We start from the raw sequence: 26,432 nt of genomic DNA, 5'->3' as shown, positions 1-26,432 counted from the left end.
GTTCCCTGATATGACCCAAGAGCCACTCTTCCAAGCTGGAAAAAAGAACCAGGTGCCGGCATGCATCCTCAGAAATAAGGCAGTGTTTCTTTGTTAGGCCAATATTCACTTTCTTTCCTGAATCCCATTAATCTGTCAGGCTCTGCACCGTCACCAGAACAATGCCCAGATGTAGCCTCTGTAGCAGCCTGCATGAATCTGGATGAGTTTCCCTCTGGTCTCCAAATCATCCCCTGTGCTGTCCATGCCAGGGGCAGGACAGGAGCAGTGAGGTATATGTGGGTGTTGTGTTATACTTTCTGGTTCCTGGTCTGGGACCCTCCTTCAGGCCACTCTAACTAGAAACCCCTCCCTACCACCTTGACCTTGAACCCACCCAGAACCAACAGCACCTTAAAGGAGAGGCTGCAAACAGAAACACAGGAAGGGGGCAGGCAGGTGACATTCAGGAGTGAGGTGGGCCAAGTGTGAGAGAGTTGGTGGAATGAGGACGGTGGCTGCTGTGGAGAAGCTTGGCCCAGCAGCTGACAGCTGCCCTGGGGAAACGGGACTCTGGGAGCAAGTTGTCAGCCCTTGAAGGTTTTCTACAGAAAAATGTGAGTGTTTAGCTGTCATCTCCCAGTTCCAACTGTTAGTGACCATGTGAAAAAAATTGTTTTGAACATATTCAAACCAAACAACAATAACCCCACACATCTGAGGGCCAGATTTGGCCTGTGGCCACTGGTTTGCCACCTCTGCTTTAAGGTCATTAATATTTTAATGTAATGTTAATTGGTTGCCTTAACAGACTTAGAGTCCCTTCATTAAAGTGCAAAATTAATAGAAATGTAGTTATATGCCATCAAGCTATAACTACAGAGTTGATAGGGGCATGGAGTGGGATCTTCCACTTTTACTTACTATACTTATATTTTTAAATGTTTTTGAAAGCAAGCATATGTCACTTTTGTGCTAAAAATAATGCAGATCTGGAAAAAAACTAAACAAAATTAGGCAAATATTGAATATATTATGTGGCTTTGAACTCAGATGATACAACAAACAAATCATCCTCTTAATCTGTTTGAATCATTTGATTCAACCACTACATACATTTTGGGCTGGATAATTAAGAGAAACACAGAACTGTGGACTTAGAACATATCTGAAAGGTTAAGGGGCAACTGATACCAGAAATTATTTTGTATATTAGTTGAAACTAGTTATTGGCTAATGTTTTCATTCCTTATCTGTAGAAATTAAAAAATAATAGAGAGAGTGCCCTGTTAACCTGAAAGATCCTGCAGGAGGTTGTTTTTGTGGATTTGCCCCCTCATTTGCAATGACTCAGCAGTGATTAAAACACATAATGGAGGACAGCTACCTGGCAGAGATGATTTAGTGATGTTTGCCGTCTCAGAATTTGGGAGAACCTTCTCGACACTGCAAGGAGAAAAGAATTAGTTTGAAATATTTGCATGCTTTATGATTCTAACTTGGATTTTCCAGGGGCACATTTCAAAAAGTAGCCTGCTTATTTTGCCTACGTTTATCTCACTGCCCAATCCCATTTTATGTACCCACTGGTAAAACCCTGCACTTGATTCTTTGTTCTCCCATGTGGGCTTCAACAACTATTTCCTAATGGTGACATTTGGGGTACATATTTCAAAGTCATGCACACGATACACTCGCAGGTGTGAGAAATGGTGGCGTCAATCAACCGTGAGTAAAAGCAATTATTTACTTGCCTTTCATTTCACTAATTGCAAGCTCAATCACTTCTCCCCGTAAATAATTGCAGGAATCAAGTGGAAGCTTTGAAGAAGTTCCTTTAAAAAGTAGTATGTCTAATAGTAAACCTTGATTGAGCCTCAGCGGTGTGTGGGGCTAGGAGGTGCTTCTGGGATGGAACCCTGGCTTTGCATTCATAATCTGTCCTTTTTATCAAGTGATCTCCATGACCTGTTTGCATGTTTTGATGATGACTGCAGCTAGGAAAAGGTCTTGTTTCCTACACTGACATAATAGGCTGATAATTTGAAGTAGGGTGATCTTATATCTGTGGATTTCAACGCAGACATGTGCCTGCCCTAGCTCTTCATTCTTACAGAGTGGTTGCAGTGGGACTTGTTTCCACCCCTTGCACATTCTCAAAATACACTCCCAGGCTGGGCTCCCTGGGAAGAACAGCTTCCTCCAGACACACACAGGTGGAAGGTCCAACAAACCTCCTTGCCGCCGACTTTGAACAGGTTTGTTTTGTCGGCATAATTAAAATGGGTGCGGGGGCATTCTTCTTGGTAATTTCTGAACTGGTCAAGTAATAGTCGGAAATTTCCCTAGGATTATTCTAATTTGTACTCAGAGCTGGCTTGATTTGAAAAATAAGGTGTGGAGTGGAGGAATGGGGGTGGGAGGGGGCAGATGGACTTCTAATTTTCCAGGCTGATCAATCGTTAATCCTTCTCCTTAATTACTTTTTCTTTAACTTTGTGATGTGGAATTTAGTGCTCATGAAAAGAAAAGAGCTGAGAGCCATGAAATAAAGCAGGCTTTATCAATAGGTGATGGCCACTGCAGGCAGCCTCAAAGCGCGTCTGAAAGGGCTCCCTTTGCCTGTGGAGAGAGGGTAATTTGATCGCCTTCATTTTGTTCACTGGCACTTATTTCGGGCAAGAATAGCAAGCCGTTGTATTCAAATGGGGCTTTAAAAAATGTATATTTTAAAACTTTGTTTTGCTGAAAATCATTTCATCTTTGTTTAATAGCAACAAACGAACTGTACATGAGTCTCCCCACAAGTACAGGCAGATTGAAACAGAAAATTAGAAAACTAATGCTGGGGAATGGGTGCCAACACTCAGCAAAGAAAGGGTTCACGGTCTCAATCCCTTTATGAGAAATATTAATTTGGCTTTCTAATTAGGCAGAGAATGCATGAAGCCCTTAAGCTATTCTCTCTCTCCTGCTACCACCATTTTATGGGCAGGAACTTCAAGGAAATCTGAGACCTGAGTTTGATTCCTGGCCCCTACTTACAGCCGTGTGGCTGCGTGGCTTTGGGGGAACTTTCTTTGCCTCTTAGAGCCTCATCTGTAGAACAGGGATACTTCTTTCTACATCGCAGAGGCAGCATGAGGATTAAATGAGATAAGGAGGATGGTGGTGGTGGTGAGCAGAAACTTTGGTGTCGGACAGACCTGGGAGAAAATCCTGTCTCTGCTACTTACTACCTCTCTGAGTTGATTCCTCTTCTGTAAAGGAAGAAATGTGCCACCTATAATAAACATTTTATGAGGATTAAATATATTTACATATGTAAAGTAATTAGTATAATACCTGGTGCTTTATAGTCAACCAGTAAACAGTAGCTGCTGCTACTATTAACAGCTTATGTAAAATATTTGGCACTAAAATGTAATTCTCTCTTCCATCCCGCTCCCAACTCAGTACTTACATTCGAACTTGATGTTTCGCAAGTTTTCTGGGAGGTCGTGGAGAGCCACTTTTAGCCACTCATCCAGTTGCTTGGCAAACTTTCGAATCACCTGAGTTAAGCTAGAAAAAGAAACGATGAGTTTTAAGTGCTGCACATGTTGCTTAGTTCCTCCCACAGGCCCCTAGAGGGTTTTATTTCCCCTAATCATGTTTTGGCTGCTACCAATAGGTGCCATTTGTAATAGCAACCTCAGAGACAGTGCCAACAGCCCAAGCCCTGTGGAGAGCCGGTGGGTCTGGGAAGGGCACGAATAGAATGTACTCTGCTGGTCACTGATGGCCACTGCAAGGCTTGGTGGCATCCAGAACTATTTAGATGCAAGCAAAACATGCTCCTTCATGCTTTTGAAGAGCTTGTGTGAGGGGTGAAGACAGTGGGCTGTGGGCCTTAGAAAGCCCAGTCCTGTCTGATCCTCCCAGGCAGGCAGGAACCCCGTTTGCAACATAACTGCCAAGCCTGCCCACCCAGCTTACCAAACTGCTCACCATTTGGTGGGAACTGGGAAGCAACAGCATATTTTTAAATTAGCAAACAACCCTGATATGGGCCTTGAAACCATATTAGATTCCAAGAGTCAAAGACCATATTAGAACAGGAGGCAGGAAGGAACTGGAGAGGCGAAGCACTGAGCAGGGCAGTAGGTTGCAATAAGATGGGAATTTGAAGTTGAGAAGACACCGGGCACCATTTTCTGGCTCTTGCTATCAAAGCCGTCTGCTCACAGGCCTAGGTTCGTTCTCCTCCACGAAGTCCTCCTTGGTTGTGCCAGACACAGGGACATCTCCCCATTGACCATCCATCCTTGCCTTCCACCAACACCACCTAGCCTGCCCTGGTTCAGCCTTTCACCCACTGTCTCCTGTCAGACACAAAATCACCAACCTCCACCCCACTGGGCAACCCCATTTCTCTCTGGTCACTGACTCTTTCCTTTCTCATGGAAAGGAAACCTTCTTCTCCAGCCTTCTTCAAGACCCTTACACCTCCAATTCCCCAACTCTCCCCTCCCTGCCAGCGGGTGGAATCACCTCCTACTTCTCAGGGAAAAAAAAAACCATACACACACACACACACAAAGGAAGGACGTCATCAGCACTCAGCTACCTGTCTGGTTCATCTCTTCCTCCTTCCTGATAGAATCCACGAGCGATCCTTCCTCTTGCCATCCCCTGCTGCTTTCTCAGGAAATCTACATTACCGATGGTCCCTTCTCCTGTATATTCAGCTTTTTCTTCTCTACTACATCATTCTGCTCATCAGTTTTTTTAGGAGACAGTCTTGCTCTGTTGCCCAGGCTAGAGTGCAGTGGCACAATCTCAGCTCACTGCAACCTCCGGCTCCCAGGTTCAAATGACTCTCATGCCTCAGCCTCCTGAGTAGCTGGGATTACAGACGTACACAACCACGCTCAGCTAATTTTTTGTCTTTTTAGTAGAGATGGGCTTTCGCCATGTTGGCCAGGCTGGTCTCGAACTCCTGACCTCAAGTGATCCGCCCGCCTTGGCCTCCCAAAGCGCTGGGATTACAGGCGTGAGCCACTATGCCCAGTCCTGCTCATTATTTTAATGCATTTAAGAATGTCTCACCTTAAAAACAACAACAACAACCACAAAAACCTCTTATTTCCTCCACTCTATCTCCTTGAGCCACTGCCCTTTCTCCCACATCACAGACAGACTTCTTCAAAGTGCTGCCCAATTCTTTGTCTCATTTCCTTCACCTCCCATTCCCTCCTCACCCTGCTCCTGACCTCAGCCTAAGCAGCCCCCATGCATGATTCTAAACCCAGTGGACTTGTCATGGTTCTCATCTGCTTGACATCTTGGCAGCATTCGATTCTGTCACCTGCGCCCTCCTTTTGGAAACACTCACTTCTCTTGGCTTCTGTGATCCCTCCTGCTGCTCCTCCCCAGTCACAAAACTCCTGCCCTCTGCCTGGTCATCACGCCTCTCAGTTCTTCATGTCTAGTCCTGGGCTCTCTTCTCACAAAGCTTTCTTCCTTCCCCGGGTAGTTTATCCAGGCCCACAGATTCACTGAATCTGCGAAATTCCCATCTGTGCAGATTCATTGTCTGCACTTAACTTTTGCATCTCCAGCCCAGAGGTCTCCAAGTTGAACTTGTGATTTCCCCCTTGGACCTGCTTCTTTTCTTGTGTCCTCTATTTCAGTATGAACTCTATTTTTGATCATTTTATTTTTATTGGTCACTTTTTTATTTTCAAGAATTTCAAACATACCCCAAGACAGGTAGTATAATAAACCTCCAAGCACCCATGACCCAGCTTCAACAACTGGCATCATTTTTGCCAGTTTAATATATTATATTCCACTTTTTCTTTTCTGAAGTGTTTCGAACAAATCCAAGATGTCATTTAACCCCTAAAAACTTAGTGTGCATTTCTCACTGGCAAGGTTTAAATACATATGTGTACGTGTATACACACACGCACACAATGTGCATGCAACATTTAAATCCTCCATGCCATTAGTTTATCTAACAGAATGAATAGTAATTCCTTAATATCATCTACAGCCCAGTCTGCATTCAGATTTTTCTATTTCTCCCAAAGATGTTTAGTTTGTTTGAATCAGGGTCCAAACAAGGTCCACACATTGCATGAAAGATATAACATTGTCCTGTTCTATTTCTTAAATATTTTTTTCCCCTATTTTGTGCCATTTATTTATTGGCAACATCATGGTATTTGTTCCCTGGAATGTCCTACACTCTGATTTGGTTGAGTTCTGTCTTGTAGTGTCATGTAATCTATTCATCTATCCTGTCTGCTTCTAAAGACTTGATTAATTCAGTTACAATTTCTTTAGGCAAGTATCCAGTTTTGCATACGCTATTTTGGACACAGTCTCTCTTTCCCTTTACCACATATTACAGATTTTGCTTCCAAATTACTTCCCAAGCACAGCCACTTCTCTCCCTTTTCTCCCTAGTTGAGGCTGCCGTCATCTCTCATCTGGACTTACAGTAGCTTCCTGAGTCCATCCTGCCCTGCTCACCTTCCCACCTCCACTCCATCTTCCACATTGTCAGAGGGACATTTCCAAAACACCTGTAATTCCGATTAAAACTCCTCAATGTTTTCACATTATTCTTAGGATAAAAACCCCAATTCTTGCTGCAGCCCCCAAGGCCCCACCTTGCACCTTCTCCCTTTCTCCGCATTCCGGACCTCTGGCCTCCAACTCCAACTGGTCCTCTCCCCTCAGGGCCTTCGCCCCTGGCATCCTTTCAGTCAAGAACATCTCTTCCCTCTTCACCTGCTTAGCTCCTCGTTATTCAGCTAATCTCAGACTAGATGTTATTTCTATAGGCAAACCTTCCCCGAAGCCCCCAGACCAGGTCAGCACCCCTGATGATTCCTCTTGAAAGACCATGTAGTTGTGACAGTTTGTTGTTATGTCAACTTGTGTGATTATCTGATCATTGTGCATCTTTCTCACTGTACCCTTCATGCAGAGGGCAGGGACTATGTCTGTTTTGCTTATCACTGTATTCTCAGTACCTAGCATAGTGCCAGACACATAGTAGGCACATAAGAAATGCTTGTTAAGTGAAGTGTAAGAATGAATGGCTCTCCATCCCCAGATGGACAACGGGCCTTGTCCAAACTGTCCCCCTCCCTACCCTCCTTATCTCTGGCTGCAGCTCCTCCCACTGTCCCCTCAGCTTACTCCATCCCTGGAGCACTAGCCTCCATTCAGTTTCTCCAACACTTCAGGCCCTTGCTTACCTCACCAGGACCTTTGCACTTGCCATCCCTTCTGCCTGGAAGCTCTTGCCCCAGATAGCAGCTCCCCTCCTGATCACCTGCTCTAAGAGATGCCTCCCTAAGCCCCAACTGACTCCATCTCCTGCAGCATCTATGCCTTCTTGACATACTGTCCTCTGTGGGTGTACACCTGCAGCTCGACCTCCTTCCTCCGCTTTCCCTCCACCTCTTTCCTTCCCTAGGCTGGGATGCCAGGGTCTGTCCTCCACTTCTAGGGACACACTTTTCCTCCCTCTTGTGCGGTTGGCTGCCAAGTCTACAGCTCCAGCTTCAGCCCTTCTCCTACATCTTAACTCCACACTCGTAGCTCCCTGAATGCCCATCAGCGGTAATGCTGTTACAACTGCAACAACGGTGATAACAGCAGTTACCTTTTAATGAGTGCAATGTGCCAAGCTACTAAACACTTCACATGTACTTTCTTAATTAATCCTCACCTCAGCCCTAGAAGTACATACTGTTGTTAGTCCCAACAGAGAGGTGAGAAATCGAGGCTCACAAAAGTTATTTTACTTGTCCAAAGAGATGCAGCAAGTAGCAGAGCCAGGAGTCAAGCCCAGGTCTATCTGACTTACAACCGCTGTCCTACTCCACTTTGATGAAAGTACCACATTGTGCACTTTGACATGCCTTGCTGCTCCCCATCTCCAGTGCCCTCTGCCTTTCTGTCTGATGTTGCTACTCCTTTGGCATTTCAGGCTTGGTCCTCAGTCTTTTCTTTGCCTCTTTGACTTCTCCTCCCTGCCCATACCACACACGCATGCACACACACACACGCATGCACACACATGCATACACACACACTTTCTTACTATAGCTAACCCAATTGTTATTAACAACCACTGTGCTGAGATTACTTGGAAGAAGTGAAAAACCCCAGTTTGAGAATGATTTCCCTTTCTTATAAATGGGAGTGTATGATCCATGGTTATCTCTATAATAGTGTCTTTTTATTCCCCTGAATTTCAACATGCTCTTCTGAGTTGGAAAGGAAGAGATGGGTCTGAGCTAGGGGGTGGGGAGCTGTGCCTCAGCCTGGGCCTGCCCAGGGTCATGAGTGAGAACTTCTAGTGCCAATTCTCATTTCCATGATGCCAAGCACAAGGCTTGGTACAGAAAAGGCACTCAAAAAAGTTTGAGGGATGAATGAATATATAAAACTGAAAAGTCAGCTCTCAGATGGAGCCTGATCTTTTGAATAACTTTGTCTTCCTGATTTAATGAAAAAGGCACTTGATTTGTAAGCCTTGCAGGCTAAGATTGCAGTAGTAATTATGTAACCACGTAATTTTTTAACAGTCTCCTTTGGCAGACTGTAACTCAGTGAGGGCAGGGAGCATGCTTATCTTATGTAATGCTGTATTCCAGGAACTAGCATAGTCCCTAGCACATTGTTGTAATCATTAAACATTTGTTTAATGAATGAATGAATATTGTGGTTTTCTTGAATGAATATTCGAGTCCTGACTATTTCATTTATTTGCAGGTGAAGGTAGACAAATCATTTCAGCCTTTTTTTTTTTTTTTTTGAGACAGGGTCTTGCTATGTCACCCAGGCTGGAGTGCAGTGGTGTAATCTCAGCTCACTGCAACCTCCGCCTCCTGGATTCAAGTGATTCTTGTGCCTCAGCCACCCAAGTAGCTGGGATTACAGGCGCCTGCCACCACGCCCAGCTAATTTTTGTATTTTTCATAGAGACAGGGTTTCGACACATTGGCCAGGCTGTTCTCAGACTCCTGACCTCGAGTGATTTACCCGCCTCGAACTCCCAAAGTGCTGGGATTACAGGCATGAGCCACCATGCCTGGCCCTCATTTCAGCTTTTAAGCTTTAACCTCCACATCTGTAAAAATAAGTCAATTATAGATAGGAAGGGAGGGGTTAACATTTCATTTGTACCCCACAAACTGCTTTGTAATAAACAGCAAATGCCATGTGTATGTGTGTGTTTAACACCTATAAAGCATTATTAAAAGTATGTGAATCTTTCTTATAAAGATGTGTTTTACTAAATCCTCAGAAGATACTTTTGTGGTACAAAATAAAAGTGGAGATTTAGCCTCCGTTCACTTGATCAGTGACTGAGAAAGATTTTAATAACACAAAGCCCTAAATGGCTCCTACATATATAATATAGACATATACATATTATTATAAAAATTGAAACTCGGTCTTAATGTAGAACATTTGAATAATGCAGAAAAGGATGAGACTAAAATGTGGCCATAATCCCCTCTGGAGGTAACCTTTGTTAACCTATTTGGGTGTGTTTCCGTTCCATCTACAATGTGGAAAGCTGGAAAAAGCATCACTTCCACCATAACAAGAAAAAGCCAGATAATCTACAAAATTATAACTTTTCTTTAAACCATTAGAGAGCTGAGGTCACAATCATGTAGCCTGGAATTTATGGAAAGAAAGGCACCTCCAATGAGAGAAGGACTTGGGGACTGGCTCACTTGCAATAGAGGGAAGAAAACAGGGCGTTACATACAAGTGGGTGAAATAAATTTTGCTAACACTTTTAACAAATTGCTAATGGGCCAATATGAACTACCATGAGAGTATAGAACTCTTGGAATGACAGATACAAAAGAAGTTCACATCTATTTGCAAGCCCTCCTCCACAGGCCTCACCAGGTGTTCATGAGGAAGACTGGGGACAGGACAGGAGGACAGAAGAAGCCTTTCTGAGAGGTACATGTTTGGAGGAAGGGAACAGCTGTTGCTGTGGAAAAAGCATGAAGTTCCACCAAGACCTTTCTCCCTTATGGAACAAAAGCCTCAGTTGACTAGGGGAAAAGCAGAAAACACTGTTGACCCCAGGGAATAGGGAAGACCCGTTGTAGGTGGGGGAAAGATGAAAAGAGAAAGCTCTCTAACCCTGCTAGAAACCACCAAGGGCTCAGATCACTAGAGATTTGTCTCTGCAATGAGTCAAGATCACTGAGAGTGCCCAACTCTGAGATCCAAAGCACAGGGCTTGCTTAAGACTGAAACACGACTGTACAAAGGAGAACCCACATCCCCACTTCCAGCTCCAATCAGGCTAACAAGCACCAAGTCTTAAGCAACCGTGTGCATAGGGATGGCCTACAGGTAAAGGAGCAGGCACATTAAGGGAAACAACCCAACAAATCTCCAACTTAAGCACAAAGTACCCCAGAAGAATTTAAATCTGGTGCTACACTAAAGGTAATCGTAGGAACAACAAAACCCAAATGCAATGAACTCCCGAATAGACTGCCTCAACTCATATTCAGAGCCCAGGGGAAGAAGCATGCCCATTTCCAGGCATAAGTATTATTTATCCCAGTCTCTACTCTTCTACACACTGTTTGGCAGCCAATACAAATTATGAGATAAACAGAAAATTAAGAAAAAGAACCTACTGTCAAGAAACAAAACAATCAACATAACCAGACTATCAGACAGGTAATTTAAAATTTAAAGTAACTATGATTACTATGTTAAAAGCTCTAATGGAAAAAGTAAACAAGCATGAACAGAGGTGGAATTTCAGAAGAACACATAAATAATTACTACTATAAAATTAATATATTAATAATAAATGTGATAATAATTATTATTAGAGACAGGGTCTTGCTCTGTCATCCGGCCTGGATCATGATTCATTGTAACCTCAAATTTCTGGGCTCAATTAATTTTCCCACCTCAGCATCTTGAGTGGCTAGACTATAGGCACAAGCCACTATACCCAGCTAATTTTTTTTTTGTAGAGACAGGATCTTGCTATGTTGTCTGGGCTGTCCTCAAGTGATCCTTCTGCCTTCATCTCCCAAAGCACTGGGATTACAGGTATGAGCCACATGGCACCCAGCCAGAATGCAGAAATTACTTTTAAAAGAATGTAATATTAGAAATTGACATAAAAACAAAGTACAGTGATGGAGATAAAAAATGCTTTCAATAGTCTCATTAGTAGCATTGGCATGGCAAAGGAAAGAATCAGTGAACCTGTAGATAGGTCAGTAAAAATTACTCCATCTAAAACACAAGGAGAAAAATGAGTAGAGAAAAAGCAAAACCAAGCATCCGGGAGTTGTGGGACAGTATCAAATGGCCTAACATACTTGTAATTGAAATATCAGGAGGAGAAAAAAAGAGAGAAAGCAGAGAAGAAGATAATGAATGGGTATTTTCCAAAAATAATGAAATACATCAAAGCACAGATCCAAGAAGCTCAGAAAACCCCAAGTAGGATTGAAAACAACACAAAGCATTGAGACACATCATGGTCGAACAGCTGAAAACCAAAGATAGAGACTGAAAAACCAAAGACAGAGAAAACTGTGGAGGCATCCAAGGAAAAAAGGCACACTGCCTACAGAGGAGCAAAGATGTACAAAAGACAAACATGCAAGCCAAAAACAATGGAGTGAAATGTTTAAAATGCCAAAAGTGAAAAACTTGTTAATTCAGAATACCATACCCAGTGAAAGTATTTCTCAAAATCAAAGAGAAATAAAGACCTCTTCAGAAACAAATAATTTGTTACCACTAGACCTGCAATATGAGAAACATTAAAGAAAATTTTGCAGGCAGAGGACTATGATTACATATCCAGCTCATATATTACACAGATGAGTTGGATATACACAAAGAAATGAAGATTAGGAATCATGTGAATGAAAGCAGATATAAAATATTTTTTCATATCTTTAATCATTCTCAAAGATAGTTATCTAAAGCAAAAATAGTTATAATGTTTTAGGAGTTTATAGCATATACAAAAACAAAATGTATGACAACAATAGCATAAAAATGGGAGGACAAATAGGGAGTATACTGTTGTTAAGATTCTTACACTACATGTGAAGCAGTATAACATTATTTGAAGGTATATTGTAATTGAAGATATACAAACTTAAAACAACTAGTAAATTTTTTTTAAGAGCCATTTTTAAAAAGACAATCATGGCCAGGCATGGTGGCTCACACCTGTAATCCCAACACTTTGGGAGACTGAGGCAGGAGGATTCCTTGAGCCCAGGAGTTCAAGCCAGCCTAGGAAACATGGCAAGACCCCATCTCTACATCAAAGTAAAAAAATTAGCCAGGTTTAGTGGCACATGCCTGTAATTTCAGCTACTCAGGAGACCAAGGTGGGAGGATTGCTTGAGCCCAGGATGTTGAGTCTGCAGTGAGCTGTGTTTGTGCCACTGTACTCCAGCTGGAGCCTGGGTGACAGAGTGAGAACCTGTCTCAGAGGGGGAAAAAAAAGCCAACCATGGAGATAAATGGGATGATAAAAATAATTAAACAAAATTAGGCACAACAAGAGGAATAAAGGAGCAAAAACTGATGAAACTAATAGAAAACAACTAGGAAGAGGGAAGATCTTAATTGAACCGTATATTTAATTACATGAAATATAAAGATCTACACATACCATACCAACTAAAAAGGAAAATTGCCAGACAATAAAAAAGAAAGACCTCCCTCTATGTTTCTATGTTGGTTACAAGAAATCTACTTCAAATATAAAGACAAATTAACAGGGTGGAAAAAAATGTAATGCAAACACTAATTTAAAAAAAACCTGGAGTAGCTATATTACAAACAAAGTAAACTTCTGAACAAGAAATATTATGAAAGATAAAAAAAAGACATTATGAAAAGAAGTCAATTCACCAATAAGACATAACAGTTCTAATTTGTATGCATTTAACATCAGAGCTTCAAAATACATGAAGCAAAAATGTATAGAAATAGACAAATTCACAATTAGAGCTGGAGGTGTCTATACTTCTCTAGTGCTAATCAATAGAACAAATGGACAGAAAATCAGTAAAGACAAAGAAAATTTAAACAATACTATCAATTAACTTGACCTAGTTGACATTTATAGAATAATTAACCTAATGATACCAGAATATATAGCTTTTTCAGGTACACATAGAACATTCACCAATAGGCCACATTCTGGAGCATGAAACAAGTATCAACTTAAAAGAATTGATGTATTACTATGTATATAATATGACCAGAAGGGAATTAAACTAGAAATTATTAATAGAAAGATATCTTGAAAATCCCCAAATATTTAGAAATTAAACAGTTTACTTCTAAATACCCCATAGATCAAAGAGGAATTCACAAGAGAAAGTAGAAAATATTTTGAATTGAATTAAAATGACAACCCAACATATCAAAATCTGTGGGTGCAGCTAAGTAGAGATTAGAATAAAATTTATAGCATTAAATGCTTTTATTAGGAAAGTAGAAAGATTTATAATCAATGACCTAAGCTTTCACTTAAAGAAACTAAAAAAGAGCAAAATAAACCCAAAGCAAGCACAAAAAGGGAGGAATAAAGATAAAAAGCAAAAGTCAATAAAATTGAAAACAGAAAGCAAGAAATCAGAGAAACCAAAAGCTATTTTTTGAGATCAATAACATTGAAAAATTTCTAGTCACACTGACCAAGAAAAAGGAAAGAAAACACAAATTACCTACATCGGGAATGAGAAAGGACACATCACTACAGAGCCTACAGATATTAAAAGGATAATAAGAAAAATATTATGAATTTAAAAAAAAAAAAGAAGAGAGGGAACACTTTTCAACGCATTTATGAGGCCAGGATTCCTCTGATATCTAAATAAGAGAAAGACATTATGAGACAAGAAAACTAAAGATGAGTAACTTTCATTATTGATCAAATAACTTTGATGAACTATAAAACCCTCTGAACAAAATATTAACAATTCAGATCTAGCAATATATTTTTTAAAAATTTATGACCACCAGCCTAGGCTGTATAGTGAGACACTATCTCTACAAATTTTTTTTTTTAAATTAGCCAGGTCCTGTGGGGCATGCCTATAGTTCTAGCTACTCCGCAGGTTGGGGCAGGAGGATCACTTGAACCCAGGAGTTTGAGGCTGCAGTAAGCAGTGATCAATGATTGCACCACTGCACTCCAGCCCAGGCAACAGAACAAGACCTCATCTTAAAAACAAATTAATTGGCCAGGTGTGGGGGGCTCACGTCTGTAATCCCAGCACAAAGGGAGGCTGAGGCGGTTGGATCACCTGAGGTCAGGAGTTCAAGACCAGCCTGGCCAACATGGTGAAACCCCGTCTCTACTAAAAATACAAAAAATTAGCCAGGCATGGTGGTGAACACCTGTAATCTCAGCTACTTGGGAGTCTGAGGCAGGAGAATCATTTGAACCCGGGAGGCAGAGGTTGTAGTGAGCCAAGACTGCGCCATTGCACTCCAGCCTGGGCAACAAGAGCAAAACTCCATCTCAAAAATAATAATAATAATAATTATAATAATTATAAACACACACGAACACACACACATTCAACCAGATATTAAAAACCTATAGCTAGCATTGTATTTTATAGTAAATACTGAATGCTTTCCCCTTAAGGTCAGGGTAAATGCAAAGATGTCCACCCTTGCCTAGGCTAGGACATCATCCTAAAGATTTTAGCCAGTGCAATAAGACGGGGTTGGGGAAAAGGTATACAGATTGAAAATCACACACACACAGAGCAGGAAGCACTGTGAAGGTGGAGGCAGAGATTAGAGTGATGCATCTGCAAGCCAAGAAACACCAAGGATTGCTGGCAACACCGGGAGCCAGAAGACAGGCATGGCACATACTCTCCCTTAGAGCCTCAGTAAGGAACCAACCCTGCCAATGCTTGATTTGGGACTTCTGGCCTCCAGAAGTGTGGGAGAATAACTTTTCTGTTGTTTTAAGTCACCCCGCCAGTTTGTGGTAATTTGTTACAGTAGTTACAGGAAACTAATGCACTTCACCATGTTAAAAAAAAAAAAAAAAGGTAAATGAAATGTCATTCATCACAGTGTTGTTTGGAGTAGGACAAAACTGGACATATCAAGAGAATTGACTAAATGCAAGATGGTGGAACCCTATACAGTTGTAAAAAAGAAAAAAGCTCCTTATACCTTATACATGGATGTGGAATGTGCTTTGTAACAGTCCCAACAGGAAGGAGTGCCACTCTAAATAGGTGGGTTTATTTACAAGGGACATGTCACAAAGGTGTGGACGGAGTAGAGGAACTATAAGGGAGACTGCTGCAACCTAAGGCTCGGAGCACAGGTTCTCGCCCACTCTGTGCCCAAGGACAGCCTGGAAAGTTGCTTGGAAGGGAACACAGCCCAGTGAAGGAACCCAGCCAGCTCAACACAATCTTACAGGAAGGGGGCCAGATAATCCATCTCCTGACTTCACTCTCCTCCCTCCATCCCTCCCTGAGAAGTGCCCTGTGTGGTGGCCCATGCTATCAGCATATGCCCCACCTCTGGCCCCAGCAGAAGGCAGCATGAAGTGTGGTGGAGAGTGCATCTGGAGGGGCATGGAAGCTGTCCAGCATAAACTTCAAGGTTAAGTTGTTTTGTTTTACAGCAAGGCACAGAACAGGATATAGTGTATGTCACCATTTCAGTAAGAAAAACAGTATATTATATGCATTGATTACATGTGCATATCAGATCTGGACAGACTCCAAGAAAATGATTCTATTTGATGTTCTGGGAAGGGACTGGGTTGTCTGGGGAACAGGAGTCTGGTGGGGAGATTGTTTACTGTACACCATCTTATACCTTTGAATTTTAAGCCACACAAATGGTTCAAAATATTAACAGTTTATTTATATTCCAAAATATAAATAAACTTTAATATTTAAAAGTTCAATATTAATGGTCTTTACGAGGGAGGCCTCTGGACAGTGCATGATTATAATCAGTACAAGAGAAGCACAACAATCCCTTCTGTGGACCAGCCATGAAGGAAGACAAGAATAAGCATGCCCACCTGTCAGGTAATGCCTGCAGCACAGTGGGCATCAGCACCCCGGAGATAGCTTTGTAGAGGATGGAGTCACACACGCCGACAATGTTCACCACCGTGGAGGAGCCCAGCACAGGCAGCATGTGGGGCGGCATTCCTTGCCAAAAGTGCAGAAGGAAACTTTGAACCTGTATTGACCCACAGAGAGAAGAACCATGAGGTTACCCAGGGCCCTCCCGACAGAAGCTTGGGACTCCACCAAGGCCAACCCAGTCTACGATGCTGTCATCTACTTCCCCTGCAGCAGCAGAAGTCACCCCCAGCCTGCCATGTTGTAGGAGGCCCTGGGAGTTTCTCCTGCTTCAAGTCTTCCCTCTGCCTAGGCATGCAACATGCTCACTGCTGGGGAACTGCCTAGCCTGGCAGGCTGGGGTCTCCTCTGCCCCAAAAGATGAAGCACTTTCACCCCTCAGCCCCTTCAGTGCTTACTGGGGTCTGGGAAGAGTTTAAGGAAAGGAAGGTGGGGCATTGTTTTTAAAAAGGTCGGAGCACTAGTACTCACTATTCTTTGAGCTCACTGAACCTCAGGGGCCCCTGGGTATTCTGGGAAGGAAGGGAAAGGTATGGGAGTCGTGGGTAAAAGGAGTGTGGCTGAAGGGAGAGTAGGTGCCACACACACAAAATTCTCCTGATTCAAATTTGTGCGTCAAAGATTGGGTCAAGTGCAAAAGTCTTTTCATATCAGAATTCTTCCATTTCCCAAAGCTCCCTGGGCCAGTGGGTGCTATATGGGATGCTAGATGGTGATACCTGAGTGGTAAGCTATGTGGGCACATGAAGTGTGTGTGACTGACTTTTTAAAACTCCCCAAACCACTAGCAAAGAACCAGATTATAGCAGGCACCCAGAAATGCAATTATTACTATTAATATGATGATAGCAGGAACTTGAGCCACATTGTTACTGAATGAAGGGCAGAGTGAATGTCCAAAGCAGAGAACCCCTTGCCGCCTCCCCTACACCTCTGTCTTTTAGCTGTGGATTAGAAGTTGAGTAGAATAGGGGGTGAAGTGGTGGGAAAGGTAAGGGAAGTGAAGAGAAATAGTAGAAGATAGTAACTGATGTATATAATAACATTTGAGAAAATCTAGACTTCAGCTATCAGCTAACATCTGCAGCACATCTTCAGTTGGGGAGCAGCCCACCTCGGAGCTGGGGAACACATAACTCTGAATTTTTATACATTCCAATGGGTTTGACTTGGTTTCTGGGTCATGTTTCCTTCTCTCCCCAACAGATGGGCACTCTTGAGTTCCACATGTAGCATTATCCACATCCCTGGTTCCCCAAATCAATCCTGATTTGGCGTGGGAGATAATTGAGTCCCTCCAGTCTAACATTTTGGGGCAAGTATTATTGCCATTAGCTTTCTTTTCTGGGGAGATGGAGTCTTGCTCTGTCACCCAGGCTGGAGTGCAGTGGTGTGGTCTCGGCTCACTGCAACCTCCGCCTCCTGGGTTCAAGCGATTCTCCTGTCTCAGCTTCCTGAGTAGCTGGGATTCTAGGTGTGTGCCACCACACCTGGCAAATATTTGTATTTTTTAAGTAGAGACGGGGTTTCGCCATGTTGACCAGGCTGGTCTCGAGTACCTGACCTCAGGTGATCTGCACGCCTCGGCCTCCCAAGTCCTGGAATTACAGTGAGCCACCGCCTGGCCGCCATTAGCTTTCTTTATCGAGTACCTACTATATGCCAGGTACTTTGCTTAGGTTCTTTCATGTAATACTCATAATACTATAGCTGAGAATCATTACTCTTATTTGCAGAGATATTAGTTGTCCAAAGCCAGACAGCCAGTCAGGGAATGGATGAGACAGAGCCTATGTCTGCCTTAGTCCTTCCACAGTCTCTCTTGTGGCGTTTGTTCTTCACATGGTAACTGGGTTTCTACCCCATTGCTGAGGCCCATGTCTCTCCCTAGACTGCTGCCCACTTCCCAGCTTTCTGCCCCTGCCTTGGTAACCTGCAGCATCCTTCAGGCCCCTCCAAGGAGTAGGGCCTAATTTTCCTCTGAAAAGGCTGCCTCTGGCTAGTAGAGCCCTGCCCTGACTCTAGCCTGGTGACTCCATCTCAGCCTCCTGTGAATAGCCTTCCCTGATGCCTACAGCCTGCCTGGACTTCCCCGTGGAAGTACAGGATGGAAGGCTTGGAGGATAAGGAACAGGGATAAAGGCATGCCCCTCTGACTTCCTAGGAGAGAAGTGGTGATTGCCGAAAACATGATCATAGTGGTGAATGAAGTCAGGTCTGTAAATCGAAAAGACTTCAGTTAGAGTCCTGTTTATTCCATGACAGTGGAAATACTGCAAAGTTTTCATCCAGATTGAAAATGAAAACAAAATCTGGAGGAGTGAAGACTGACTTGCAGGGTTCTAATCCTGGCTCCACTACTGAGGAGTATCATATCTCTAAGCCTCCGTTCCCCTTCTGTGAAATGGGGATAAAAGCAGCATTTACTGCATAGGTTTTGGTAAAGATTTCTAAAAAGTACTTCTAGTGCTTGGCACATTGTAGATGTTTAATAAAGGTTAGCTGTTATTATTACTATTATATCATGGAGGCACTGCCACTACTGGGCTCAAGAGATCAGTGTCCTGCCCTAGGTGTTTGAGACTTTCTTGCCTATGTTTCTGAGTGTCACCCAGCCAGGATCCCTACTGTGGCTCCGCTCACCTATCAAGACTTTTATTCTGTCACTGAGACACCTGGTGGCTGACTATTAGCGTGGCCTGAGCCTGGAGATGTCCACGGCTTTTGGACAAGGTACTTGCCCTCCAGAGGACCCTCCACTGTCCCCTGATCCCAGCTCATTCCCTGGGCATCAGGCTTAGGTCAGGTCCTGGGCCTTCTTGTCTGCTCCTCTAACTCTGAGTAAGAAGCTCTGCCCAGCTGATTCTTGAGTTGATACATTTTGAATTCATTTGCCTTACTTAGCTCTTCCTGCAGGCAGCCATACCCCCTTTTTTATATGAGCAGTCAATTTCTAGCAGAATGTCTAGAAGAGATCAGCTGTTGTGTGGATTCAAACAAATCTGTGCAAAATCAGTGTCCTCAGCAGGCATCTGTCTGTTTGAAGCCTGTTCAAGCTGCACTGGGAAGGCTGATCCATCCTCAGTTTGCTGAGTGGCTTTTGTAGAAGATGTATTCTCCAGTTTTAACCTCCCTTTCTACTCTGCATTTTAGGTCATTTATTGTCCAATGATACTTGTTCCTCCAGGTGAGAAGGAAAAGGAAGGAGGGAGAATGGCCTTAGCTCAAGCACTAAGGCTTGGAAGTTAGGCGTGAAATGGACAGATGCAGTGTTTCCCTGCAGAAGGTGGAGCTGACACGATCTCCCAGTGGACTGGATCTGAAGGGTGAGGGAAAGGGGAGAATCAAAGTTTGTGGCTTAAGCAATTGGGTGGAGGGGAGTGGCAATCTAAGACCTGGGAAAAACAGATTTGGGGCAGAAAATTAAGAGCTCTGGTTTGGCCGTGTTAAGTTAGATTTCGAGTCAATTGAATCTGGAGCTCAGGACTAAACATATAACTCTGATAGTTACCAGCATTTGTAAAATGAAGATAATGATGTCTTCCTACTATTAGGGTGAAATAAGATAGCTTATGTAAAATGCTTGGCATCGTATAGGCATTTAACAAATGGAAACATTATTAGGCAGAAAGGAGAGTTCTGATAAGTTCTTACACCTTACAAGCATAAACAGTGAAAGAATCAGAGGCAAATGATTCCAAATTATTAGTAAAATTAAGTTTCCTGAGCTATCTGTTTCAATCTTCTGAACTCTCGGCCCTTTGTCTCTCAGCTCAGTGAAGTACTAGGAGATGATTTCCTTAGGAATACCAAGCAAATTTTCTATTTCTTTTTCCATGTTCATAGTTAGTTCATTCTGAACATTGGCACCTTGTGGAAACACCTGTGATGACTTGCAATTGGGGTCCCTAAGTATAACAGGATTGGAAGGCTCTCAATAAAATAACTACAAAAATGCCTAACATCATATTCTAGAACAAAATCAGACACTTTACATACACAATTTCATGCTCACTATGAGATAGGTATAATTATTATTTTCATCTTGTAACAAAGCAAATCCAGGCTTAGAGAGGTTAAGTGCCTTGCTCAAGGTCACAGGCTAGTCAGTGGCAGATTTGGGACTCAATCACAAGACTACTGAACTTTACAGCTTATTGTGCAATGTAGTCTGGAGAAGACGTTCCCGAGTCCCCTACATAGAGATTTGCATTTTTTTTTTTTTTTTGAGATGGAGTCTCACTCTGTCACCAGGCTGGAGTGCAGTGACGCAATCTTGGCTCACTGCAACCTCCGCCTCCTGGGTTCAAGCGATTCTCCTGCCTCGGCCTCCTGAGTAGCTGGGATTACAGGCACGCGCCACCACGTCCAGCTAATTTTTCTATTTTTAGTAGAGACGAGGTTTCATCATGCTGACCAGGATGATCTTGATCTCTTGACCTCATGATCTGCCCACCTCAGCCTCCCAAAGTGCTGGGATTACAGGCGTGAGCCAGTGCGCCCGGCCTCAGATTTGCATTCTTTAATTGCTTGACAATGTTGTAAGTCAATGGCATTTCTACACCTGTTCATCCATTCATCCACTCATTCACCCAACAAATACTGACAGCCTAAAAGTATGGCTAGATAGGATATAGTAGTGAACAAGACAGATGAGGTTCCTGCCCTCAAAAGCTTACATTATAGTGGTAGAGACAAACAATGAACAAGTGAACAAACAAGATAATTTAGGACTGTGATACTAGCATAAGTTGTAAACTCAACTGATATTAAAGACTTGGAAGACTTGAAACCAACTGTAAAGTCAAGGTGTACCAGATACATCCACCATCCATTTACCAATGACTTTTCTCAGCTATAGGAGAAAGCCATCCTCATCAGAGGTAAAATGTCTCCCTTCATTATTCTGTGGCTGAGAAGAATTAGCTATCTTAAAAGCAGCCACCAAATATTCCTGCCAGTGGGGTGGAATTGGCCTAAGGGTGTCAGGTGATGAAGGACCTTGTCACACCTTTGGCCCTAACCAACTGTGTGACCTTGGCCAAATCTCTGAACACTCTGGTTGATACATCTGAAAAGAACAAGCATTTGTATGACCTTTTACAGTTTACAAAGAGCTTTTACCAGGCAGTCTTATCTCCTCCTTCTAGTAACACTATGAATTAAATAGATGGGGATGATTGTTTTAAATCTTCATTTCTAGGATGAGGAATTGAGGCTTGAAAGGCAGAGCCAGCTCTTGAATCCAAGCCTGGGACTTGAAGCCTGGCACTCTTTCCATAGCAGCATCTGCCCCTCAATGTTTCTGGACCTCTCACCGTATATTCTGCATCCTAGTTGCTGGTTACATGCCTTCCCCCCATCCTATCGACTGTGTTTTACTTATCTCTCCAATAGTGTATGGGACCCAATAAGTGTTGGAATTAAGCAAATGAAATGAAATGAGAGTGAGTTTTGAGATGACTAAGCTACATATGAACATAAGGGGGGACTGCCACTAGTTTTGTTGTTGGTAACTGTGGCAGAGAGGAACAGCTGTCCATTAGAGATTTGAGTAGTGTAAGCTGCTGCCCAGTGAGGGACCACACTCCCCAGCCCCCGCTGCATTAAGGTGGGGCCGTGAGACCAGCTCCCGTCCATGGAATATGGGCAGAAGTGCTATTTTATTTCTGGGCTGACAAGGATAAGTAGGGGGTATGCCTTCCTAGTAGTTCTTTTCCCCACCCATCAGCTGAACAAAGAGGACTCCAAGGCTCTAGGGCAGGGTGGAAGGAGCCTGAGTCCCTGAATCACCCCCAGCAACCAGCCTTCCAACCAAGAACAAATGCACTGGATTGTGACATGAGTGGGAAATAAACCTCCAGTGTGCTAAGATTTGCAGAGTTATTTGTTACAGCAGCTAGTATTGTCTTAGCCAGTCACGAATCATTATTTGTCCTGATCTCAGTGATCTTTGGAATGTAAGATAGAGCCAAACCGCAGTTCGAAAGAAAGCAGGGAGTTTTCTTTCTTAAAATAAAAAATTCACTGAAATTATTGCTCAAGTAATTTGGGACATTTTAAAGTACATTTTAGAAGTCTAGTGGATAAAAGTCAAGAGAAGGAAGAACAGTACTTCTTTACCAACACACTCCCATCTTGTCTGGAGCTGTGTCTGTGAGCAAAGTGATAGTGGAAGTGCTCAACAAACATTTGCTCCTAAAGGACACAGCCGTGGGAAGGCAGAAAAGTACGGGAGAAGAGCATTTTGTACCTGACATCGTTTTTATATCCCTCCACCTACAACAGCACCCCCTCCCCACAACACACACACCAAAGGAATTTCTGGGATGTCTTCCATCAATAGCTACTGGGTTTTTTTATAGTCCTTTTAGAGACCACATTGTCTTCCCTCAAAAAATAATAAAGTTATATAACTTTATTATTGGTTATTGTTCTCCCATCCTTTCTCATTTCCTCCTCTCCATTCTTTAACTACAATATTTTAAAATAAAATGGACTTCTTACATTGTTTGTATTTAACGATGGCCCTACTGATGGGATTTGATGGAAATCTATGGATCAGACCCTGGGAATGGAGGGTAACCAGCTCCAAATGTACCCAAGTGGACAAGCCTCAGGAAAAGCCTAAATATACAAAATAGAATAAAGCTTTTTATATATTTTTTCCAAAATGTAAGGAAGCTTTTCTTTAGCTTCTCTGAATCTATAATCCTGGGTTTAATGATATCCTGGCAAAATGGTCTTCCTAGTGTGCTGATAGGGCAGGAGGCAGTTCACCAGTTCAGTCAAAGGAGGAGGCCAAGCCCACTGCTATACACATGTATGGTCTATAAAATGGGGATAATAATTATACCTGCTTCATGGGATCTCATGAGGATGAAGTGAGCTAATGGGTATCCAGGAAGGGCTTCCAGATGCCAGGCCTGGCACCTAGCAGGAGCTCATGAAATAGGAGCTAGTGTTACAAGATTTTTAATGCCGAGTATTCACAGCTCAACCCTTGTTGACCTACCTCATCAAAGTTGGCTCTTATTACAGTGTCCAGTATTCTCTGACAGTGTGTTCTGTACATCATAATAAAGGTAGAAACCTGTGGGGGTGGGTAGAGGATCAACAACAAAGACATACATTAATACACATTGCTGCTGCCCTTGGACTTTCAGTTTTTAAGTCATTTCTTCCCTGTGGGGGGGATGCAATTCACCTAACACCGGCTCAGCCTACTAGACCCAGGTGAGACTGATTTTCATTAGGTGGTATTCTCTGACCCTCGGCTCCCTCCTCTGTGCTCACACAGCATGAGTGTGTTTCTCCCTGAGATACGGAATGCGCTGGTTTCTCCTCCTGCCCCCATTTTCCACCCCCTGAGACTGTGAGCTCTAGGAAAACAAAAATGGTATCTTATTCATGCTCATGTATCCAGCACTTAGCACAGTGCCTGGCACATAGAGCTAAGCAGGGTTATGGAACTAAATTCTCTTCATTGGCTGAGACCACTAGAAAGTTAAAATCCAATGTATAGTTATATGAAGAAGTGATTCTGCCTAAGTCACCATAAGACATTTGGAAATTCTCTGCAATGTGCTTAGCAAAAAAAAAAAAATTAATCTCCCCCTCCATTTATCCAATAATTGTTTTATTTTTATGTTTTTTTAAATTACCTGAGAATTTTAAATCCATGGTGCAGGAAGTTCATTTGTATGTTTATTGGCCAAAAAAGCAAATTTAAGAAAAAAATATTTATCTATTTCTTAGATTTAATGTATCCTTTACAGATACAAGTTCATTTTCCTCATTTTAGAACATAGACATGCATTTTATATAAACTTAATTTGACTTATACAAGCACTGTCTCCCTGGTTGACTCTAAGCTTTCTGAAAGCAGGACTCATCTCATTCTTCACTGCATCCCAGATCCTAGTGTGACATGGAGACTTAGTAGAAGCTCAATACATGTTAGAGCAGCACTGGGTTGCATCAATAGGTGCATTAAAGATGTGATACTCGACTGGGCCCAGTGGCTCACACCTGTAATCCCAGCACTTTGGGAGGCCGAGGTGGGCAGATCATGAGGTCAGAAGTTCGAGACCAGCCTGGCCAACATGGTGAAACCCCGTCTCTACTAAAAATACAAAAATTAGCTGGGTGTGGTGGCGGGCGCCTGTAATCACAGCTACTTGGGAGGCTGAGGCAGGAGAATTGCTTGAACCTGGGAGGCGGAGGTTGCAGTGAGCCGAGATTGCACCACTGCACTCTAGGCTGGATGACAGAGCAAGACTCCATCTCAAAAAAAAAAAAAAGAAATGTGATACCCCAAGGGAAACTTCCCCAAATTTGTTTTTCCAGTAACTTGCTCCAAATATTCTATGATCAAAACTATCAGATTCACTATACCTATAAAATCTTCTTTGACTGTTAGACTATTATTTCACCAAATCCCCTGCAGCACATGGGAAAATGGACTTTATCCTGTGGAAAAGCAATTCAGAGGGGAGAGGTTCTTTCCTCATGAAATGAGACAGCGTAAGATCATAGGACAGGTATGTAGGTAGACAGACAGAAGATAGATGATAGGTAGATAGACAGATAGGCATACATGATAGAGATTGATAGAGCAAATTTTATTTTAGAATAGTTTTGGATTTACAGAAAAGTTGTAAAGATAGTACTGGGAGTTCCCATATGCCTCACCACAATTGTTAACATCTTGCATTACTAGGATATATTCGTCACAACTAATAAACTCATAGTGATAAATTGTTATTAACTATAGTCCATGCTTTATTTTGATTTCTTTTCTTTTTTTTTTTTTTTTTTTTTTTTTGAGATGGAGTTTCGCTTTTGTTGCCCAGGCTGCAGTGCAATGGTGCAATCTTGGCTCACTGCAACCTCTGCCTCCCAGGTTCAAGCAATTCTCCCGCCTCAGCCTCCAGCTGGAATTACAGGTGCCCACCTCCACGCCTGGCTAATTTTTTGTATTTTTAGTAGAGACAGGGTTTCACCATGTTGGTCAGGCTGGTCTCGAACTCCTGACCTCAAGTGATTCACCCACCTTGGCCTCCCAAGTGCTGAGATTACAGGCATGAGCCACCTCTCCTGGCCTGGATTTCTATCTTTATATTTTTAAACTCACTGTTTTGCAATAAATGTGTGTGTGTGTGTGTGTTTGTGTGTGTGTGTGTGTATGAGAGAGAGAGAGAGAGATAGAGACAGAGAGAGAGAGAGAAAGAGAGAGAAACCACCCACCCCAAATAGTCACTTCAGTTGTGGTTACCTTCTCCTCAGGCAGGCTGGCTGGCAGATTTAGATCTTTGACATTGGGAAATTCTGGCAGCAGTGTTCCGAGTTTGGACCGGGGTGAATATGCCACTGTCTGTTTGCTCACTTCTTTCTTGCCCGTCTCACTCACCCAGGCAGCTCCTTTCTTGGAATACATCACATCATAATATTGGGAGCTTTCTTTCACTGCAATGCCATAGTAATGGTACCTGCGCCACAAGGGGAGGGAGAGAGAAAGAGAAAAAAAAAAGAGAGAGAGACCCACATGCACTGTTATTAAGTGAGGTTTCCTGAGTAGGGAGTGTTGCCCAAGGCCAAGGAAAGCTGGGGCCATCCTACCTGGGGATAGAAGAGTTAACTCTCCTGTAAGGCTAATATCACTGAAATATAGAATTAAACCAAAGTGCCAGCCATCAATCAGGCAGGTAAAAATAACCAAAATTGCCTCCTACAGAAAACGTTAAGTCAGATACTTTGCAAAGCAGAGAGGGGATGAAAAATTTTCCATTAGTACTTGATCTCTCATGTCTAGCCAAATGGGATACCAGCATTTGAGTGTCCCTTCTCTGTGGGGACCCAAGCAGGATATGTTTGTGACTACTAACTGCACCTCTAATAAAAATTCATTTGGCCTATGTTTTTCTTTTCTTTTTTCTTTTTTTTTTTTTTGAGACAGAGTCTCGCTCTGTCACCCTGGCTGGAGTGCAGTGGGGCAATCTCAGCTCACTGAACCTCCACGCCTCTCGGGTTCAAGCGATTCTCCTGCCTCAGCCTCCTAAGTAGCTGGGATTACAGGCATGTGCCACCGCACCCAGCTAATGTTTGTATTTTTAGTAGAGATGGTGTTTCATCATGTTGGTCAGGCTGGTCTCGAACTCCTGACCTCATGATCTGCCCACCTTGGCCTCCCAAAGTGCTGAGATTATAGGCATGAGCCACCGCGCCTGGCCTTGGCCTATGTTTTTCTTAATCAATGAATGGTAGTCT

At 42.8% G+C, this 26,432-nt stretch overlaps 1 protein-coding gene across 7 annotated transcripts in view; it reads right to left on the bottom strand.

The window, feature by feature from the left end:
• The window catches only part of RFX4 (regulatory factor X4), a 179,250-nt gene that overhangs the window by 50,019 nt on the left and 102,799 nt on the right, over positions 1–26,432 (bottom strand). For all 7 annotated transcript variants that reach the window (XM_004053812.4, XM_055358941.2, XM_055358942.2 and 4 more), the window contains 5 exons: positions 25,441–25,654; positions 23,179–23,256; positions 16,097–16,260; positions 3,443–3,543; positions 1,367–1,425 (listed from right to left, as the gene is read on the bottom strand). In XM_004053812.4, coding sequence (XP_004053860.2) covers positions 1,367–1,425; positions 3,443–3,543; positions 16,097–16,260; positions 23,179–23,256; positions 25,441–25,654 — 616 coding nt within the window. The remainder of the gene's footprint in view (positions 1–1,366; positions 1,426–3,442; positions 3,544–16,096; positions 16,261–23,178; positions 23,257–25,440; positions 25,655–26,432) is intronic.

The sequence above is a fragment of the Gorilla gorilla genome, chromosome 10 (genome assembly GCF_029281585.2).
Source record: "Gorilla gorilla gorilla isolate KB3781 chromosome 10, NHGRI_mGorGor1-v2.1_pri, whole genome shotgun sequence".
Classification (NCBI taxonomy): Eukaryota; Metazoa; Chordata; class Mammalia; order Primates; family Hominidae; genus Gorilla; species Gorilla gorilla.
This window is presented reverse-complemented; position numbering and strand designations above follow the sequence as displayed.